At 41.4% G+C, this 22,173-nt stretch overlaps 1 protein-coding gene across 1 annotated transcript; it reads right to left on the minus strand.

Annotated features, from left to right (window-relative positions):
* Window positions 1-1,864: 1,864 nt before the first annotated feature.
* ERCC3 (ERCC excision repair 3, TFIIH core complex helicase subunit) lies at window positions 1,865-22,134 on the minus strand. The gene is made up of 15 exons (XM_042041376.1): window positions 22,028-22,134; window positions 21,740-21,945; window positions 20,559-20,795; window positions 19,879-19,928; window positions 18,709-18,844; window positions 18,336-18,500; window positions 17,141-17,345; window positions 15,837-16,151; window positions 14,508-14,692; window positions 11,614-11,816; window positions 8,086-8,182; window positions 7,779-7,896; window positions 6,521-6,639; window positions 3,192-3,344; window positions 1,865-2,833 (listed from the first exon to the last, which is right to left on the minus strand). Exons 1-15 carry the CDS (start codon window positions 22,044-22,046, stop codon window positions 2,699-2,701), a joined length of 2,343 nt encoding a protein of 780 aa, XP_041897310.1. The 5' UTR covers window positions 22,047-22,134; the 3' UTR covers window positions 1,865-2,698.
* Between the last annotated feature and the right edge of the window lie 39 nt (window positions 22,135-22,173).

Genomic DNA, 22,173 nt, shown 5'->3' on the forward strand with positions numbered 1-22,173 from the left:
AAAACCCCATGAATCAACAGTAAAGAATTCAGCTCTACTTGCAGACTTCTCATAGATTTAGATCCTTGCCCTGTGCCTCTTGGGGCATATGACACTGAGTTATACTGAGAACCACTTGCCTTGAAGTCCAGAGTTTTTAAACACAAAGTATGGCATTACGAAAAATGACCATCAGGAGAGCAGAAGGAGCCAGAGAAACAGGAACTGGCTGTAGTTTGGTGCTTTGGTGAGCTGTAACACTGTGAAATTGCCACCCCATCATCACTGTGCCCTTTTAGTCTAGAAGGCCATTTTAATGAGTGACAGCAGCATCCCTCAGGCATTAACATCTTCATTCGGACACTTGCCAGTTTGCCACAAAAAGGAAGGGCACATAAACACAAGCTTCAGTATTGTAGCCTATCAGAAACACAAACAGCAAATATTAAAAAAAGACAATTCCTGAAGAAGATTAAGTTTCCTCAGTATGGAATTCAGACTAAGGAGGTGGCCAGGGAGCAGAGAAAAAGCTTTTCTTCCAACAAGGAAACCTGAATTACATCCAAGAAAATCACACCTCCTCTATCCACAGGTTTCCAAGAAATAATTTACTTACCCCTGAGTTCACCTGCCTCTGAGACCACTCATAATCTGAATCACAGTTCTGCCACACTATCTGTTCTTTCATGGACAATTTAGTTTCCTAGAGGGCTGGGACTGCAGATCTGGAGCTGTGACCCTTGGGTGCACTGCCAGAGTGCAGGAGCAGTGAGGGGCCAGCAGTTCCTCAGTGACCAAGCTGCCCGGAAAGCAGAGCTGACTGACCCTGTTACGGTACAGGTGCTGCCATGTGCAGCAGCAACTCAGCTGTAGAGTAAGTGTACCAGTCTGCCGCTTGCTGCTACAGCCTGGAGTAACAGCAGGCAGTAATTACCATACTTAATCATAGCAGTAGTTTGAATACCAAGATGCTATCACTGATGCATGGAGCCATTTATACCTTGTAGAATTATTATGCTTTACTTGATGCTGAATGTACTGCATCCCACACAGACATTACTTAGAAGAGTGAGATCATTAATCATAATTTACTACACAAGAACTACAGCGCCATCCTAAATCCAGCTACTACTAGTAATTCCACAATTACAGGAATCAGTATTAAGCCATTTGCATTTATTAGAGCTGGTCCAAACTACTATCAGAAGTAAATAGTGCTTTAAACTGGGGAGAGGAAATCAGCACCAGAATACTGCACAATTATCTCTTCTATATAAGCCGCTCAAGCACTGCCATGGCTGGTTCCAGGTTGTGAGGCAGAAGACTCAGCACAAGAGAAAGAACCAAGTATTACAGGGTAGGACTCAGAGCCTAAACAAAGTTTAAACTGAAGCAGATCAGTTTACCTGATTCTGATACAGAGACCAAAACCAAGCACCATCTGTTCTCAATTATGCTTCCAATATTTCTAGTCTTGATTTGTGAATTCATGCTAATAAGGAACAGAATTCAGTATTCTTCTGAAGCACATTTGTCATACAACCAGGATGGCTATACCATGCATGCTCCTTCCAGTATAGTTAAGATTTATATCAACCTATTTTGAACCAACAGAGGTTGTTCCTAAAGCTCTACAATCAGTGAAGTAACACCTCTTAATACAACACCAAGCATCATGTTACATTATTAAGTAGATGTTATTTAGAAAGCATTCTTCTGCCACAAACCACCACCATTTCTCCTATAATTTTCTAGAATTACACTGCAGCCTTCATTAAAAAAAACAAACTCAGGAATCTTTCCTTCATACATTCTTCCAACTCACCTTGTGAGAAGTCAAAATGCTTTTTGATTGAGTAATAACTTCTGTGGTGACAGTGCACTGTTTAGCAGTTACGAAGGTTTTATTGCATGGTTAATAAATAGAATATAAATAAAAACAGAAAGAGCTTTTATTTGAGCAACTTCTCAACACTAGCAAGAAAAATGAGGAGAAAGAGCACAGAATTTATTTGTATTTACTACTACTAATGCTTTCCTTGAGTTTACTTTGGAGACAGAGTCCCTATTTCTTCTTGTCTTCAAACTCTAAAACATTTCTGACCAATCTGTTAGAATTTTAATACAGGTTAAGTCGTAAGTATAAATTAGCTCTCGGTTTAAAAATATAATGTGAAGTGCTCCTCTTGGGATTTGTTCAGCTCATTGAATGATTTTATTTAAACATTTTGAAAAACAGTATATTGCTGAGCAGACACAATAGTCAGATAAATAATATTTCAAACATCAGTACAAACTTCATTTACAAAACCTTTTCAGGACTCTTCTGAAAAAGGATCTTCAGCTGTTAAAAATAAAATCTATTAATTACCCTGAAAACCAGACAAGTACTTCTCTTGAACAAAGCGGCCTGTATGCTTCTGCCCTCTGGGGATGAGAAAATGAGGGCATAAGACAAGGAGCCAGTGCCACACAAAAAAATATGTGCTGTGACATATTTGTATCCTAAAGTTTGTAAAAATATTTTCATGGTAAGATTTAGTTCCTTCGTTGCTTTCCCATTCACCTATAAGAGCACATACATTGGTAAGTAAGTGGCTATAGAGATGCATATAAAGAAGTCTTTTAAAGGACCTGTCATAAATTTCAACTCCATCTTTTCAGCTACAGGAACAAAGACATGGATCCACAGTTTCAACAAAATGCCCATGTGAAGATGTCACTTCCGGAAGCGTTTGAAGAGGGGGTGGATGTGTTTGTTTGAAGATGCCTTGCTCCGTGAGGAGTGGTATTCCATGTAAACTGTATCATCTGCTCCGGACATGGAGCTCATGGTGCCTGTACGACGGGACACCTGCAAGTACAAGGAGTGTAAGTACCTGCTTAGTGTGTGATCAGAGGTTTTAAAAGTATTTTCATTGCATATGACTTAAAGAATGACTTCAAAATCTGTAACAATAGATCTGTTACCTTCTCCTTCAAATATGATGGAGAAAGACATGAATTACATGTCTAATTTCTTCCAAGTGCCCAAAAAGTGAATTATTCCAATAGCTAAAGGCTAATGCAGATTAGAAAAATAAATCTGTTCTCTAATGTTTCACAAAGATACCAGGTCATCAATGACAACATCACATTTAGAATTGGATGGAAGTGAAATGATCCAATTCTGTCCCACCTGTGGTCATCCTTTTCAAAGAATTCTTCATTACCTGAGCTGACTTTGAACCATATTCTCCAGCAACTACTTCCTCCTCAGCATCCAGGTCAGATGCTTGCAGGACTTTCTGGAGAAGCTGCTGCTGTTCTTCTTTGGTTGAAAATGAAAGTTCTTCTTCTTCCATGCCTGCCAGCTTTGTGATTACCTAAGAAACAGAGCACACTACAAGGTGAGGGCTCTTCCTCCTCACTGTTAGCTATTCAAAGCCAAGACAAGGATTTCTGATTCCATATCCTGTTGGAACTGCCTTCAACTTTTATTAATGGTTAGAACAACTTCACACTACAGATAGCACAGATACATATAAAATCTTGCTAAGTGATGTACATATACATATACACACATCTCTTGTTATATTCCAGCTGGAAATGCAAAAGCTGAACCTTTAGGGGGGGAAAAAATGAAAAAGAAGAAAGAAAAGCTCTGGGGAGAGGATGTCAGCTAAACACTGTTTATACCAGCTTGACCAAGAACCTGACCAAAGCACATATAACTTGGATATGCATTCAGCTTACTGCAAAGTTAGTGTCATGTTGAAGGCTCTAGATTGTCTAGTTTAAGAACCAGCATTTTATATTTAACAAAAATAATCCACTAGCTCTGCAGAGACTGAGAACTTTAGCAAGAAGCATTCAGGACAATGGGGAAAAAAATCCTAACAAACTGAGATGTACAGCTGTTGAGAGACAGTGCAGTAACCTGCAACAGAGCATCAGCAGCAGAGCAAAAGGACTCTTCCAGCTTTTGAGTACATAGACACTGGGTAACTTCAGTTAGGTTTGTTCTCCTTGGAATTCTCAGTAACTCATCTGGTAACTGTGGGTACAGGGCACATGTGACCTACTGGCAATGCAGAGCCATGGGCTGCACCAGCTGACAAACCTCCACTTCTGAAGAACTGAAAAGATCTCAAGCTTCTGTTATAAAGCTTTGCAACAGGCAGCTTACTTTAACTAGAGGTATTTTGAAAACTTCACAAGAATTTTCCCTGTAGTTAAATGAATTCTGTAAGTATATGTTTATACATAACAATCAGTTTTCCCACTGTTCTCAACTTGACAAGGTTTTGAGAAAGACATTCTAATTCAGCCATTGATTATATGTAGTGTTTCCCCTCCTCGTCTTTTCTGCTTACCTCTTGAGTCAATACAATTATAAACTAATTACCTCAGCAGTCTCAGCTGGAGCAGATCACAAAAACACTGTAAGTAAAGTTAAAGGTAAAACAAATCCATATTAGCGGCCAAGTACTGCTTTTAAAAAATGGGGTAGGGAAACACTGGAATGAATAATCAGTGCTGTGAGCTGTTATTTGTGGCAATTTCTAGTTTGAAAAAAGGATGTTTTCCTGACAAAATGTCTGAGTCTAAAGAATCCATTCATGGAAGCAATCTGTCCTACATGGCTAAAGGAACACTATGGTCCTCCTTGTTTATTTAGGAGGATATGTGCTATGGTCATCTCAAAAAAAAAGAAGAAGAAGTCACAAAAATCAGTTTTAAATTGCATTTGCCTGTTTCCTGCTCTGGTTGCAAAACAGTACTAGCATGACTCATAGAATGGAAAGAATTCCCACTGCATCATCTTTCAAGCTGTCCAACTGATGCCCTGTTTAAAGTTACCACCAATTCTTTAATATACAGAGTTCTTCTGCTACTGGTTTAAAATTCAGCTAACCAAAAAAAACAGCTAGCGGTACACTCCAAGCAGTAAATTGTAGTAAGGCTGATATTTAAGAAGCAAAGACAAGATATGTGGACTTAGCAAAAACGTATTACTCCAGTTCTCTTTTTGGTGAAAGGCAGAGAATGGAGCTATTAAGAGATGGCAGGAAGAAAGTAAGTCCTAAACAAAAAGTGAAAACTGTTACCCCTTTGAACTAGTAGTGAATTTTTAGTTATTTAGCAACACAAATTCTGATGGAGACGACTTTAGCATTGAAATAACTACCTAAAGAAGAGGTAGAGTCTCCATATTTGGAAGACTAAGAAAGCAGATGTGCTGTGAATGACATACACATAGTTCACCCTTGCTTGGCATGAAGGAACACAATAGATGTTTTTTTTGGAAGTTTCTTTCAGCCCTATTCTTTGACACCAGCTATGACTAAGTTTGGCAAACAGAAGAAAATAGATATTCTAATGTTTTGTTTCTAATCTGCAAATAAAGAACATTCCAGTACTGGTCAGCAAAATATTGCTCCAGATACTTAGCTGGCCACTTGCACTGCTTTTGTCCCACATTACACCAAAGCTCCTAGGACTAAGAGCTCCTTCCTTGCAAAATGAAATCCCTCTATTTTAACCTCTTTCTTAGTTCTAGAATCCAAGGCATTCAAATATAAGTAAAGGGACTGCTCTCCTCTTTCTGGCTACAGCCACATAGATGCATTTGCTGTAATTATTTGCAGCTTAGTACTGATCTACAACTTTTGTCAGAACATATTCACTACAAAGGGAAACAAAGTTCTCACCTATAAAGACTCTGACATGTCTGTTTCTAAAGAGCTCTTTAATGGACTGCTCTTTCCAGAGCAGTGATTTACTCCAGCCCAGCAGCAGTTCAGGGGGATGTCCTGTACTGGTGCCTCACACAGACAAGCTCTTGAACAGCCTTATTTTTTATTCTCCTCAACAATACTTCTCATTGGGAGGACTTCAAATCAGAGCAGTAAGCTCCAGTTTTGTAAAGGAATCATTTACCTAAACCCAAGAGCTGTCATGACACTCTGCTGCCTTTAGCAGCCCAACAGATGAGCATATGGGGCAGTCCATGCATTAAAAGAAAAATAAATGAGATACACCATGAAATCTATCATATAGAGGAGCTTTGGTAAAATGAGATGTTATGTTTGGAAGATGACAACATAGTGGAATATTGGTCTGAGACTGGAGCTCTTTGGCACTTATTTGTCACTTAAGTTTTGCAAGTCTAAATTGCTGCTGCCCACTCTGACACACTAATGAGAACACCCAACACTGCTTTATGCAGACTCAGTGTAATAACAAATAATGGGAGGCCTGCACAGATGGACAACAGAACAGCACAAACATAAACCATGAAGGACCATGCACTGCACTCTGCAGGGTGCCTGGTTTGAAGTTAAAACACCTTTCCAGAAGCTGTACAAAGCTACCTGTACCTACCCTCACAATAATACAGATGATAAAACAATACCGGAGCAGTTCCACTTGTGAGAAAAAACTTCATTAATGCATTCCACAACTGGAATTCTCAAGTACTGGATCAAATACTAACATTAAACAATATGAAAATTACATTCTTATGCCCCAAGCATAATAAATAGAAGGGACAAGTTACCTTGAAGCTATAACCTTGATCTACAAGAAATCGTTGCCGTTTTGTTGAATATGCCATTTCCTGAGTGTCTTGGGATACAAGGGAATAAAAAAAGGCATTGTATTCCTCTGCAACCATGCCTAGGAGACAAAAGCACTCAGTGATTAGTTCCACTTGGAACACTGCAACAGAGAACAACAGTGGAATAAATACTGAAAACAGGTGTTTAAATTGTCCCCACAAAAACTATTGCATTGTTTAGCTGCACCCAGACCTTGCATAAACTGACACAGCACAGAAACCCCTACTTTGGTGCTCAGTAACTTGAGGATAGGTGAAAAGACAAAAACAGAAAAGGAAATGTAGACTAACACAACCACACAGGTGCTCTAAGAAGATCTTGCTGCTTTATTCTGGTAGGCAAGGTGAAAGATAAAATTGTTTTTAAGTCTATTATGTCAAGAAGTGAAAAGCCAAGAGCAAGGTTGCTGTGCATGTCAAAAAAGCACAACAGAAAAAGGAAAAGTTTTACCCATGTAAAGAATTTGCAATGGTTTTGAATTAAAGTGAGACAAAGATACTTAGCTAAGAATTCATAGGACTATCTGAAGACCAGCATATACCAGGCTGTGTATAAATGATCTTTTTACACTTACAGTCCTTAAGGTCTATTACCCTGGTAACAGGGTTCTCTTTTAAAATCCAGGGTTTCACCAAGACTTTGTCAATTCACTAGCATGGGTTTTGTTTGCATTTTCAAACAAAGCCTCACCTGGAACAAGCACAAACTGCACATAAAGTGTGTGCAGAGCTTAAGTGTGAGTAGAAAGTATTTTAAGAATAATTTTTCTAAACAAAAAAAATTCCTTTGGCCATGTTTTACAAAAACATACTAGTCAAAAACCAAATCCAATTTTTAAAAGCAAGTAGTCCGCAGTATCAAAAAGCGATTTCCACAGGCTTGCTTGTTAGAGTAATACTATGATTCTTTACAAACAATTTCATGTTGAAGGAAGTATCAAGGAATGAAAAAGTGAGAGAACTGCCAAAGAACAAAAAGTCAGTTTTCTTTCAGCTTTTTTTGTCCTTTGGAAGTTTTCTCATCACTAAATTTACTGACCCAGAAGATGCTTCATTTTCATTCACTGGTATATAGGTATATTCTCTTTGACTAAAACATAATCCAAGGACAGTATAAAGATACTTCATGAGCACCCAGTTTCTCCTGCTCTAGGATACGATGATCCAAGGCCCAGAGCCCAGCCACCACCTCCTTTACCTTTTTTGGCTCTCAGCACCCGTCCCAGTCTTTGAGCCTCCTGCCTTCGCGACCCACCATGGGATGAAATCTGAATGAGAACATTGGCTTCGGGCAGATCGAAGGATGTGTCCCCTACCTGCAACAGAGCAGCACCCTCTGAGCAGTCTTTTATTTCCACATTTCCCCAGCCAACACTAAATACAAAGCACAGCTTTCTTTGTGGGCTGTGATACAAAGATGTCAAATGCACACCATGCATGTGCAGCTGACTCTTAAAGTTCATTCTGAAGATAGGCACAAGGACACAGTGAATGTACTCACTCACCTTGGAAATGAAAATAGTGTTGATTTTTGGATTGTGCTTGAAGTTTTGTAGAATTTGCATTCTTTCCCCTTGTGCAGTAGGACCATAGATATAGGGTCTGAAAAGAACACAACATTTGCAAATTAAATAAATTCAAGATTTCTCACTCATTTCTTATGAGGTACCATGGCAGGGAGTGCAGTACACATTTAAGCAGATATGAAAACAAACCAGATTCTGGTACAGATTTCAGTTTACTTTTAGCTTGTTTGACTCCTCATGGCAGCTTCCCAGGGGTTTGTGGAACCCTCTGCAGCAACCCAGTCAGGCAGAAAGAAATTCTGACAGTCACAAATGTTTTGCAATTACGTGCACCAATGAAGCTGTGTATCAACAGACTGAATACGTTTGCTAAGCTTACATGAAAGACTGAAGGCAGCTGTTAAAATAAGGAGATTTTTTCTCCTCAAATGTACTGAGTTAGCACACTGACAGCTGCAGCCTTTGCTCCCTATTTAAACACTTGAAAATCCAGGCTTCTCTATCAAGGATATGCTGGATGTCACAACCAGGCTGCTGGGTGTTGTTCTGGGAAAATTATTTTTGCTTTTAAAGCTAACCTCTTGCCCCTTCTAATACCTTCTGGGCCTACTGAAATGAGAAAAAGGCCCCAAACATTCCATGAGCAGCTCACAGTGGCATTTCACCTACCATTTCTAATGTTTGACAATGAATCACATGGAACATTTAATGTCTCAATCCCAAAGGCTCACACAAACTCTCAGTCACCCACAGACTTCATGAATAACTTGGATGGCTAGAAATTTTCCAGGGTCTGTCTGTTTTATTCCTGCCTAAGCAGAGTTAAAAACCCAAAAAGCTAGAAAGAGCAAAGCCCACACAAAACCAGTTAGATGCATGCAGGATAGCACAGCCACTGCTTTGTCATCTGTTGCACTAATTTTCCAAATGCTGGTTTACCAAGCATCTCCAAACAGTACGAGTGAAGTATTCCAGTTATTGTTTTGTTCACATTTCCATAAATTATTTCTAACACAAGGAACCAAGCTCAATTTTTCCATTTAGTGTTGCACATACATGACTGGTAGCTGAATATAAACATGGCTGTGCACAGGACTAAGGTTTTCTATTCTTATCAACTAATTCCTGTGCACTGGCTCCTCTTGCTTTCTCTACTACCAACTTTATTCTAGGGTTTTTTACCAAACAATCCTAGTCATCTCTGATTCTCCTCTTTAGTGTATTTAAGCAGGCTTTCAGAAAAAAAGCTAAAAAATGAAAGTGGCAAATGAGTCAACTCTGAAAAAGTACCATCATTATTCAATTAGTAGCATTCAGTAATATTTTAACTGTTACTTTAAATTTCATTTAGTATTTAAATTGTGAAGTTAAATGGCAGATTTAAACTGAAACTAAAGCACTTTTGAGCCTTCTTTTTCTTAAGACCACCAAGAAAGCATTCAAACACATTTTGTACTAAGAACAGAATAATCCTCGACTCCTGGCTATCAATCCTTCATTTTAACTTGCCCTGATCCTACTTGACAGTAATTCATTGACACTCCTGAGTACTTTTCTGAATCTAGAACATTGAGTGCTAAATGGATTCTTTTTTTAATGACTCATTTTCCTTACTGCAAAAAGACACTTGAGGGATTTGCAAAGATAGATTCCTCTCCCATTAACTGGCATAACTGACAAAACGACAGAGGCACAGTCCTTCAGAAACAGAGGTTTAAACATATTCCTAACACCAGTAAAACCAGTCAGCACATGAGCTGTGCTATACTGGATGACAGACTCATGACAGAGGGAAAGCTGGCTAAGCAAATTTGAATTCTATGGCCCCAAAAATTGCTATCAAAATAATTCCTGTCATGTGCACAGTCTTTCCCTGACAGTTCCCCACTACCAAGGGCAAGGGGGTTAAGGGAGGAGCCAGCAGAGGCAGCCGGACCGTGGCCACCTCTCCCCCCATCTGGGAGCCCATTCACCCCGCATGCTTCCGTCAGGCCATGAGAAGGGCAGTGGGAGCTGTGCTCCTCATGGGCACACAGCCACAGCACTCCTGCTGTACCCACTGGGCTGCTCTCTCCTCCACATACGGAATTCCTGTCCTGCACAAACTAACAGTTCTCTTTGGTTTAGCCTGCTGACAGCAAACTGATACAAAACTTTCTAGTTTTGTAAAACAAAGGCTCCCTCACCTTTGTCCAGCACTGCAAGCCTCCTCTCTTTCTAATAGTGACAGCTGGATAACCTGGAGCTCCATAAATGATGTGAGAAACACAGAACACACACCAAAACATAAAAAGGGGCCCCCTACTATTTCTTCAGCTGGTTTTCCTGCCGCATTTCCACAGCATCTACACCACTTACAACTGCTGTGCTCCACAGCATCCCCCCCTCCCAGCATCACCTGTGCTAAAGACTTTGTCTGTGGTGCACTGAACAGTGCTAGGACATTCCAGAGGCATCATTACAGCTAATCTCGGTCCAGACAGATTAAAAAAATGATGAAAGAGACCGCGGATGTTGGAATTCATCCACCACCATTAGCTCTGCTTGCTATTTAATGTCACAGCATGCCAGCACAACACAGCCCTTAAACTGCAGTCAGACCTGATCATGAATTTTGGAAAGTGCAAGGCTTGTTTGTGGTTTTGCTAAGGAGTACTGATGAAATTCCTAGACATGACATCATACACCATCAAAATGCCCCACAGCTTCCAGCAAGCAAGGCATTATTTGGGCTTGTCAAAGAAAGGATGAGGACAGCTTATATGGTTATGTTTCCCAATAATCACTCTATGCCTGACCCTGACAAACTCTCCCTGATCATCCCTCCCCAAATGCTACCAACAGACTGATGCTGACCCCTCATTAAAATCTGTTTGCACAGCCTCCTGTAACTGCACTCATGTTACAGTCATTTAAGGTAACCAAGGAGCTCTAGGGAGAAACATCCTCTAGTTTATTAAACAATTACTGCAGTTCTAGGTAGTGCACTAACACAGCACAGATCCCAAAAAAGCTTAGTTGTTTTTTTTTTTTGTCAAGGGTAAGACCTTCTGAGAATCTGAAGAGGGAGGCCCTGGGTCTCAGAACATCTTGAAAGATCCAGAGTGTAGATATTTGAAAACCTTTGTCTCTGAGAGACAGGGGAAGCTACCATCCATTAAAGAAATACTTCTAGTGATATTTCTAAAAGCCCTCATTTTTCCACTGGCTTTTACTAATACAAATAAAATAACTTAAAATAACATAACATAAAATAAAATACTAAATCTTCCAAAGAAATCTTGGATGTAAACTTTTCTGAAACAAATGCTAAACAGAGACTCTTTTCAAACACTGAAATCATGTTACAGGGCCAATACAGTTCATCCCAAAATAGCCTCTTGAGCTTTTTATGCAGGTGGACTGGAGTTACAGCATTACAAAAAATATCAAAGACTACTGAAAGCTGTGAGATTGCAAGGAAGTTGTCATGGAAGGAGGATGCCATCATTGGTAGTGAACACTTACTTCCCAAGTCTGACTGCATATTCCTTCAGTGCAAACACATTGTCAGCAAAGACGATGATTTTGTCATTCCGTCGCTCATGAAACTTAATCAGGAACTGACAGGCTCTGAATTTATTTGGGTTCATGGTGTAGAGCAGTATCCTTTTCTTTGTTTTGATAGCTACATATTCTCTGTAAAATTCAGGAGACATTGGGCACCAGACCTACAATTAGAAAACATACACACAGAAAGTAATGCTCCATTATTTACTTATTTAATCCCAGTGGGAATAGAAAAGATATTGGGGGATGATAATGCATTAGGACTTTCTGTATAGTGCAGGCCACAGATTTTAACAAATTTCTGTAGCAAAACGAAAGCTGCCAGTCAGTGAAGTCTCCTGCACTGCTAAAATCTGTTTAACTAATCAACATTTCAGTGTTATGCTCTGGCATTGAGATCCATGACAGAAATAGGCAAGGGGACTGGAGCAAGACTGAAAGATAGTTCCTTTATGTTCACACTTAAATAATGTACTGAATGCTACTACTTTTTACAAAGCAGTAATTAAGGGAATGAACTGTCTGTGTAGTCTCCCTTTCAGAGCAGTCAAAGCGTTTTCCAATAAAGACTAATTTTCATCCATATTCTGAAAGCTGAGACACATTTTGTCTTCATTACTGAACAAATTCACCCATCTTTCTTCATATACCCACATAGGAGTGACCTCTATTTTAACAGCTACTGAGTCTGGAATATCCAAAACACTAGAATTGATTAGAAGTTTTCAACAGACATCCCTAAGCAGTTCTTTCATTATGTAAATAACTACCATAGTACTTCAGTAAGTCTGGGCTTATTTTTTCTCCTGTAGCATGAAAAAAGAAGACATTATGAAGTTTAAGCCAATGAAATGACACTGTTGATAACGTATGACACTATCCACAGGGCATATAATTTAGGAAACACTCACTCTGCTGTACACGTGTTAATCCCTCATGCCCATTACACAATAGAAATTAACAAAATACTGCAGAGAAAAGCCTCTTTCATAACCACCATTCAGCTAAGGAAGTTAACAGCAATTTACGGGAGTTTATTTAAACAACATGAATTGTTCTGTACTGATAAGAACTAATTTTTGGTTTCAAAATATTTTTTCCAGTGAGTTAAATGCCAGATGATGCTTTTATTATCCTTTGACTACATTAAAAATAAATCCATGCACTGAATAGGCTCTGTTGTTATTGTGTGCTGTCTACATGAAAGACTTAAAACTCTTGAATCAGAAGACAATCACATCAAAGCAACAGTGAGATATGAATACTGAATACTTGACTACAGTAAAAAATTTAATCTATTGCTCAGTGCCTCTCTGAATACATAGCAAGCCCATGTATTTTGTATTTGCACTCTCTTCTGGATTAGGAAATGGGTAAGATCTACTTCTCACCCCAATGATATTTTAATTTTTACATTTTGCAAGACATGCACTCCAATCCAAAGACGTGGTATGGCTGTTCAGAAAGGGATTATTTGTAAATTACAAAACACTGAAAGAACAAGTGAAGAACAGGCTTGTTGTCTGTTTTTAAACTTTGTGTAACTTTTTTAACTGTGATGCTCACTCTCTTTTAGAGCAGCACCTGCAACAACCATGACCTGACCTATGAGACATCAGCACTGCTCTCTCTGGCCACATGGAAAGAACTGCTCTTAAAGAGTGAGCCAGAGACCTCTCCTGGCTGTGGGGAATAAGCCAAGTGATGCTACTCCTCGACATGTGCCAAGAAAATCCAAACAAATCTGCAAAGCAGTTGTGCATGTAATGGACTCATCATTTATCAGTCATCAATACTGGGCTTTTTTATTCTTTGCTTTTGGTAGAGCCATCAAATGTTAGTTCAAAACACTGGCCTAAGGAATATGAACTTGCAGAATTTTCCCATCATTCAGTACAAAAGGTAGCCCATGCTTCATTTTTCAATGACTAAAGGGCAGTTCAGGGACTGAGAATTATACTTGCATGGCAGAACTAACCAAAGTGTCTAAGTGCAAACCTGAATTTGAGGATTGGTTACTCTCCCTTCAACAGTTATTTTCTAGGTGCCTTTCACTTGCATTCTATGAGTTCAAAACAGTGGGGTTTTTCCTTTCTACAACCTCCAGTTTGCACAGTGGTCAAAAGGAGAACAGCTGACCTGCATCTGCATCTTTTACTCCAGTACCAGAGCTAGGGAAAATTGCATGGAATTACCAAGACAGGCTTAAAATAAACCACCATATAAATAAACACCATAAACATCACAACAACAAAGACAAAAAAAAAACCCCAAACCAGCAAAGACAGAAAAACCCCACAAACAATGGAGAAGAAAAACCCCAAACAGAAAAGAAACTTTCGTAAAACTCTACCGTAACACACTGCAGCTGCTAAAACTACTTCCATTCAAGAGACCAGACAAGTTCATGAAAAAGCAATCCACTAATGCTTACACAGAAACCTTGTAAATAACAGAGAGCCTGGAGAAATTTATACTCTTCCCTAGGTATCTTCCATGTGAATTACCAGAGACAATACATTGAGTTAGACTTTCCATCTGACCCAGAAAGATTACTTTAACATTCGAATGTGCCTGTGTGAAACATTTTCACTTCTTTTGAGACCAGATTTACCTCTCACCCCTATGCTGGAAAGAACAGAGGTCACACCATTAAACTGGAAAGAATGGTGAGATCCAGTCCTATGTTTTCAGGTTTCATCCTCATATGTTCAGGCTTGAAATAAAGAGGCGTTTTCTTACACTTTTTAAAATTTCTGCTATCATTCTTTGTTTTAAGAGCTGCAAGAATTTTTCTCAAAGTTATAAGCATACTAAATAAACACTAATAGTACCAAAAAGCAGAGCATCACCTCAGCACACTGGACTTTAGCAATGTAGCCACTGTTCTGCAGCTCCATCCAGTTGGCTTCATAGAGCTTTGGTCCAATCAGGAAGTTCAGGTCAACAATTTTATCATCTTCTCTGACCAGGGTAGCAGTCAGCCCCAGCTTACAGTGAGCTTGTACAATAGTGAGCACACGTCTGAACATTTTTGCTAAGAAATCCAAGACAAATTTTTTGTTAGCTTTCCTGAATGGTTTTAGAAGATAAATACTGCAACTTTAAAAGACATTTTCATCAACTCCTGAACATAAGGCAAGCACAGGATTTGGAAATTGTACCCCATTCCACATACACTCCTAACAAATCTGTGTTACAAAACTTCACCGTGATTACAGCTTTAGTTTGCATCGTCAAATGTACTCTGAAAATCTCAGTAAACCTTCTGGCATCTTTATTATTTCCCATTCCCCAAGAGAAAATTAATATATTCAGAGATTACATGGCTTGGTTTAGGTCTGTATTACTTCCTGGAAAGAACTATGACACAAGGACTCTTGGCTGACTGCCACATTCAGGACTGGCAGGATATGGCAGAATTACTCATCTTTAGTATTGCTAGAGATCACAGAGGAGTTGCTATACCTTCATTTCTATAAAACCAAGTAAGAACAAAAGTGACAGAACAGTGCCAGCACTGTGCTACTTTGACAAAATGGCAATTAATCGTCAAGGTCTATTTCTGAAATCCATTACTTCTGTAGACACCAAATTATATTCAAATGAGAATAAGGCAGAACAGCTAACAGAATCCTGGGTGGTATTTTTATCCAGGATCATTCCACAGACACTTTAATACTACATTATTACTTTCCAGTAGTATAGATATCAATTACGTTGCAATTTCAAAGACAACAGCTATTTCTGGATGGCAATCATTACGGTCACTCATAAATATTAAAAGTTGGCCTGCAGTGCCACTGCATGAAAGAGAAGAAGGCAGATGAATTCCTCTGCTGTTCAAATATGTCTGCAGCAAAATTAGGCAAATGTAATTCAGGTATTTTAAGAGCACTTTATCAACCCACACAGAGGAAGTTGTACTTTACACTGCCATTACAGAAAACACAGTGTCTAATTTGAAGGATTTCAGAAAACTAGTGGTCTGCTAAACTATGCAGTATTGAGGGAAAAAAAAAGAAGTAGAACAAGGCAGTTTACTTGTCTCAAAACCCTGAACCATGGGTTTACTTACTCCACTAATCATGAGAAGAACAGCAAAAAAACACCACTTCTAAAAGAACAGAGAGACATCAACAATGTGTGCAACGTAGAAGGTTTGCACGCCCTTTCCTTACCAGGAATGGTATGGACTTCATCCAGTATCATAAGGCCCCACTCTTGACTTTTAAGCCACTCCATTACTCTTTCTGCTTCCCAGGACCTTTTGGTCGTGTGCCCCAACATGGAATACGTGCTGATGGCAACAGAACAGCCAATGGGCTTGTCTTTGGCATCAGACGTGAAGCGACAGATCTGGCTGTCGTCGATGGTGGACCACATCTTGAACTGGGCCTTCCACTGCTCCACAGACACCGCAGAGTTCCCCAGCACCAGGCACCGCTTGCGCACAGTGCACGCAGCCGTCACTCCCACCAGAGACTTGCCAGCACCTGCAGGGCAGGAGGAGTGACACTCATTAGCCATCTCTCAGACACCACTGGAGTAGGAGGAAAACAAAACAAAAAAACAAAGGAGAATTGTGAGAGAATATGAAATCATGTAAGGGCAAATTCTTCGCTGTTTCTTTGCTACAATAGTCTTAAAGAGATCAAGTATTTGCTTCTTAAAAAACAGCTGGATTGTCTACTAAACACAACTGTATTTCCTCAAGAAAATAACTGTAAACAATGGCTTTGACAATTAGAAGCAACCATTTTAATGCTTTTTAATTTCAAAAGAATGTTAAATTACAGTTGGCTACAGAAAGCTTTCCTAAGGGCAATCTATTCCTCTGTCCCTGCCAGTTATGCACATTCCCCTACAAAGCAAGTCTGTAAATCTTCCCATCCTTCACACGCCAGCACCCCTTACGCACTCTCAGGCCCTCGCCATATCCCATGTGCTTTCTCCTCCCCCAGTACTGAGGGCACTGGCACACAATCTCCTGTTTGCTCGTTTTTTCCCCGTTTTCTGTAGATTGTCTCAGTCTGCATGTTTCTCATTTCTTCCTCAAATTCCCCTGCCCGGCACTTGTGCACACAAGCTCTTTTCTTCCTTGGACGCCCCTTTATGCCACCTTTGTATTGCCAGCTCCCTGCAATTTCCCTACTCCCAACCAAGGAACAAATTCCACTGCCAACAGCTTTACATTTCACGGGAAGATGAGCAGAGGTGGCAGAGGGCACAGTGGAAGCACGACTGGCAATGTGAAGGTACCACAGCTGCTCCCCAGCCCCTGCTGGGACACCGACAGCTCTGCAACCCAACTCTCCCTCAGCACAGCCTCACCACCTGCTCACTAAAACCCACCAGGACTCTGCACACTGCCACCAAAACAGTCCCTGCTGCTGTGTGAAATCCAGACAGCTGTCATCTTTGGAATTCACTTTACTACAAGCAAATAAAGAACAAGTTGTCTAAGCACCAACACAAAACTTACCACATGGCAAGACAATAACACCAGACCTGGCTCGTCCATTCCCAAACATCTTCCTTAGGCTTTTCTCTTGATAGGGCCTGAGGACAGCAGTAGGTTTCAGATCTATATTAATATCAGGATTCACAGAATCATTTCTGAAATCATATTCTGCCAGCAAGGGGTACTCCAAATGGATACAACGCTTCTGAAGTTCTTCAATCATCTCCTGAAGAGGAAACAAAGCTTCAGTTAATAAATTCTCCACATCTGAATTAAGTTCTTTTTCCCTAAAAACAACTACGTTATATAGTACCAAGTGAAATTGCATTATTTTTTATGCTTATGAAGTCTGCAAGAGCTAAGGTTTACTCTGGAAACTTTACCTGTGATCAGCCCACCCCCTAAACATTTTAAACAACAGTTAATATTAGAGAGGGCTCTTCAGGGAGATGGAAGAACACGACACATTCAGCTCAGATTATTGCTTACCTGGCAATGACTAAGCTACAGCATGAAGCCCTGCAACGAAGAGCTCAGTAACAGACACAAAAGGTTCTCTATATTACACAAAGCTGCACATCTGTTACCTTAAAAACATCCATACCCTGTATGGAAGTTATTCCAAGACAATGACCGGCTGAATCAATCACCAAGAGGTTGTTGGTCTGCACTGGCTTTTTTTCAAATAAACAAAACAGCTACTAAGTTGTCCTTTTTTAAATTCCTTTTTCCCCTCCTAAGGCATCATTAGAATCACTTAGTCCAAAAACAACTTGAGAAATTCTATAGAAGCTCTCTGAAGGTCAAGCAAGGACTGTGCTAAAACCTCCAGCTCCCTTTCTCAAGTGATGAACTTGGAACCACCAAGAAAGAGTTCCTTCTGCAACCACAAATTACAAAACAAAAGCAAGAGGGGAAAAAAAAGCTCTCTGAAAGCAGCACTCCACTGAATTCTCAGTTGTCTTGCACTAACTAATAGTCAGCCACATGTGATGGGAACCTCCCTGAGTCCCTGGAGCCTCTCTGGCCTGTGAGCACCGTGCTTTGCAGGCTGGGAAGGAACAATGCCCAGCCTACCACCCTACAAGATTCTAAATTTTGAAAGGTAAAAGGAAATAAATGTTAATGACTTCCAAGGATCTCCCCTACCAAACTAAGAGCCACAGTACTTCCTAGTAAGTTCTCATGCTTACGTCCTTCTGTGCAATATTCATACCTGCTTGACTTCAAAGGACACCGTCTGCGTTTCCTCCTCTTCCTCCTCATCTTTGTCCATCTGTTCATAAAACTCAAATAAGTCAGCTGGGACGTCTGGCTTATTCTGAGCATCTGTTCCCTGTGAAGTTGATGGACCAAGGCCACCTTCACTGGATTTGGAAATCTGAAATAGAGGAACATGAATTTTCATGAAAGGTTTCATTAGAGACACACTTGGGCTCCCCTCTTCCCCCCAAATTTGAGCACATTAAAGTTTGTTGCTGGCAGAATGAAGGTGATACAAAAAGCAAACAATAACCAGTCCAAACTACTCAAGAGTCACTGCGGTTACCTCCAGTCACTGCAGTAATTCAGAATATGGCTGGACATACCGCTGATTTACTTGTGAATGTCTCTGTAATGAGCTCTGTCTCTTCACCCTCAGCATTTCTCAGGCGGCATTCTTTAATCACATGGTCTTGCAGAAGCTGCTGAATGACATCAGGGTGGGTACTTTCCACAAAATACCTAAAATTAAAGAATAAAAGAAAGCATTTTTATGAACTCATCAACTGAATAACTCACAGGAATAGTGCCATAGATGATTCAATGCACAGCTGTCCCAGATCACTCTCAAGCATCCAATCTTGGGGTGCTAATTTAAAAATAAAGACATTATGGCAACCTAAACTTTTAAAAGATGCCTCATACCAAAAGCATCATGTACTGTGCAGTTATCCATCCATCTTGCTCAAATACTCTCTAACAAAACTCCAGCAAAACTGCCTACACGGATCTCTCACATACAGGTCTTAGTTGTGACATGCAAGTGAAGTAAATTGTTTTGAGGCTGAACTGAGGCGAGTTTGTGAAAATGTTGCATCTGGTGTTTTCAAGTCCTGTCCACAGCACCAAAAAAGCCCAAAAGACAAAACCCCAAACTTCCAAAACACAAACCACCTAAAAACTTAAAACTAGTGCATCCTGGGGATTCCTCAATGATGATGCTGGTTGGAGATCATAGTTAAAATATGAGGCTTCATATTTTACTTCTCCAGGCCCCTTCCAGCATTATCCTCTAGCTTTAAAACAAATCAGATTCAATCCAGACACAAGCACCCACCTCTTGTCACTGGATTTGCTTATCTTTCCTGAATAACAGAACACATGTCAGAATACACAAGACTGCAGGACAGCTGTGGAAAGCTTCTCTAAAAGGAAGGAAAGAAGGATGGAAGGATGGAAGGATGAAAGGAAGGAAACAATGATTTGAAAACCTCAAGGACACATTGCAAATCCAAGCAATAAAGAAACAAGCTACAATATCAAATTTGCAAACTACTTTTAAGAATGTGATGACAACCAGCGCTAGCTCAGGACAGCCAAACACAATTCACCAGCTAATGTATTAAATACTTCCAAAAGCTGTAAAAGTGATACCTGGGAGCTGTTACACTCAGCTGACAGCTGTGAGACTCCAGAGCTCCTGAAAGCACTCACTCAAGCACAAGTGTGCACTTGGAGGGCTTCCTGCCACAAGAGCTAAGGAAGAAGCCACCTACCTGTTATGTTTCAGAACCAGCTTCACCTTCCCGTAGCTGACGGTGCACAGCTACAAACAAAGAGAGCAATCATTAGGAACATGCAAAAGAGAGATTCCATATTTAGGACCAAACACTGCAATGGCTTTAGGTCTTTATGAGGAAACACCATGCCACAAAACATTTACTTGCAATGCTGGTATGCTCATGGAACAAACCTGAAAAGGCATTTTCAAAAGACACTCACATCATCTCATGCAGGAGATCAGGCACAGATATTCACTTTTTATACCTCATTTCAATCTACTTCCAGGACTGTGAGAGCATACTTGCAGGATAAGGCAGGCTGTCTTATAGTGCCCCACTATTACAGACTGTTTCCCACATTCTCAGTTATCCTTCAGGGCAAATCTGAGGAAACCTTCCCCATGTACAAGTCATACTGGCTGAAAGTATCTGCACAGACACTTTAATTTATTTTTTAAAATAAATCCTACACAGGATACATTATGAAAACAATGCAGCAATATGCCATGCAAAAAGACAGGAAAAAAAAATGTTCTCTTGAAACAGTAACAGAAGAATAAGGCAGTTAAAAATGATGAATGATTAAAAAATAATAAATCAATTAGGCAGGGGCAGCAGGAAAGGAATTAATTAGTAGCAACAGATGTATTTCCAATGCCATAAAATAGCCTTACCTTAATAAACTGAATTATTCCATCTGGGACACCAGTCTTGCTGAGTTTCTGCAAATACTCAGTGATGTCACTTGTCTGCAAGCCCACACTCACGGCAGCGTACAGGGAGTACGCAGTCAGCTTGTACTCGTGGATGTGGGTGGGTCTGCACACAGGCTCAGCAATGGCAACTAGAAAGTCCTGTGCGTATTTGTAAACTGGAGAAAAGGCTTCCAGAAATATATGGCCATCGGGAGCCTGCAGAAATAAAAAGAAATGCTGAAAGCACAACAGTGTTAGTTGAACTGAATCTTATAATGAAGTTACAAGAAAAAGAATAAACATGTAACTTTTGTCTTCTGAAATGGTCCAGGCATGTCCCAGGCATTGTCTGTGTCCCTTCCACGGCACTATGAATAAATCACACTCAGATCGATAAAGGCTTTTCCAGACTAACACGCTGGGGGTATTTCTTCTTTTTTAATGCTAAACAAATTGCTTGTGTAGAGGTAAGCTTCCAGCCCCATTTGCCTGAACAACAAAACTCCTTGCTCATTTTATGCTGAATGAATGAATGAATGATAGCACTTGGGTGTCAGCACTAGGTGCCTGTACAGCACTCAGTGACAGGCACCCTGCAGACGCTGGCTGGGCAACCATCTCTTCCCTTGATGCTGCACCACTCGCCAGACCTTGGGAAAGTTTACTGACGTCCCTTTCAAAGGGCAGAGAAAACAAACGGCTCCAGTTACAGAAGATGAGACCAGCCTGTCTTAAAGCGGTTTCACTCCAACATACAAACCCCGCTGCTGTGTCACTGCGGTGACAGATCCCTCTCGCGTCATCAGCTAACGCGCTGTTCTACAGCTCTCCCTGAGACGTGTGGCTGAGATGCTCCTGTGCCCTGCCCGGTCCGCAGCGCACCCGCGACAGCGGGGGCCCCGCGGGGAGGCTGTTGGGGCTGGAGCAATTCCCTGAGCATTCCCGATGCTCCCGTCTCGGCAGCACAGGCGCCGCAGGGGACGCACCCGCCCCGAACCGCAGCAAATCCCGCTCCAATGCGACCCCGGGGCTCTCCACCCGCACACCCCGGCCCGCCCTGCGCGTCCCCGCCTGACGCCGCAGCAGTCCCGGCTTCTCCACGAGAGAACCCCCGCCCGGCCCTGCCGCGTCCCGCAGCGACCCGGCCCCCGCGCACGCACCACCCAGAGCGGCCGCGAGCTGTGGTCGGCCTTCAGGGGCATCTGCAGCCGGTAGTCCTTGGCGCCGTACTCGTCCACCTTGGTGCCGCTCTCCTCCACCTGCTTCCCCGCCGCCGACGGCACCGCCTCCTGCGGCTCCTTCCCGGCACCTTCGTCCTCATCGTCTTCGTCGTCATCGTAATGGCGCTTCTTGGACTTCTTCTTATCTGGGAGCAGAGCGGGAGCTGTGACGAGCCCCCGCCCAGGGTCCCCCCGCCCCGGCCCGCGCCGCCTCCCGGCCCCGCTCACCCCGCTCCTTCCTGCCCATGGCCGCCGCGCGCCGCGCTGCGCCCGCCCGAGCGTCACTTCCGCAGGGCCGGGCCGCGAGGGGCGGGAGCAGACACCGTCGGCTTTCTGTTCCCGGGGCCACCCCCGCCGCGGGGAGACGCGCGGGC

The sequence above is a fragment of the Corvus kubaryi genome, unplaced genomic scaffold, assembly GCF_017639235.1.
Source record: "Corvus kubaryi isolate FWS band 111438036 unplaced genomic scaffold, C.kubaryi_AGA036_p1.0 37396, whole genome shotgun sequence".
In the NCBI taxonomy this organism is placed as follows: domain Eukaryota; kingdom Metazoa; phylum Chordata; class Aves; order Passeriformes; family Corvidae; genus Corvus; species Corvus kubaryi.

What these genes read in the sequence shown, in the direction of transcription:
- ERCC3 (XM_042041376.1), bottom strand. An exon ending in CATTCACAAGTAAATCAGCG is followed by an intron (nt 18,501 to 18,708) that starts GTATGTCCAGCC and finishes CCTCTATTTCAG; the next exon opens with ATTTCCAAATCCAGTGAAGG. An exon ending in ATGGTTCAAAGTCAGCTCAG is followed by an intron (nt 2,834 to 3,191) that starts GTAATGAAGAAT and finishes TTGTACTTGCAG; the next exon opens with GTGTCCCGTCGTACAGGCAC.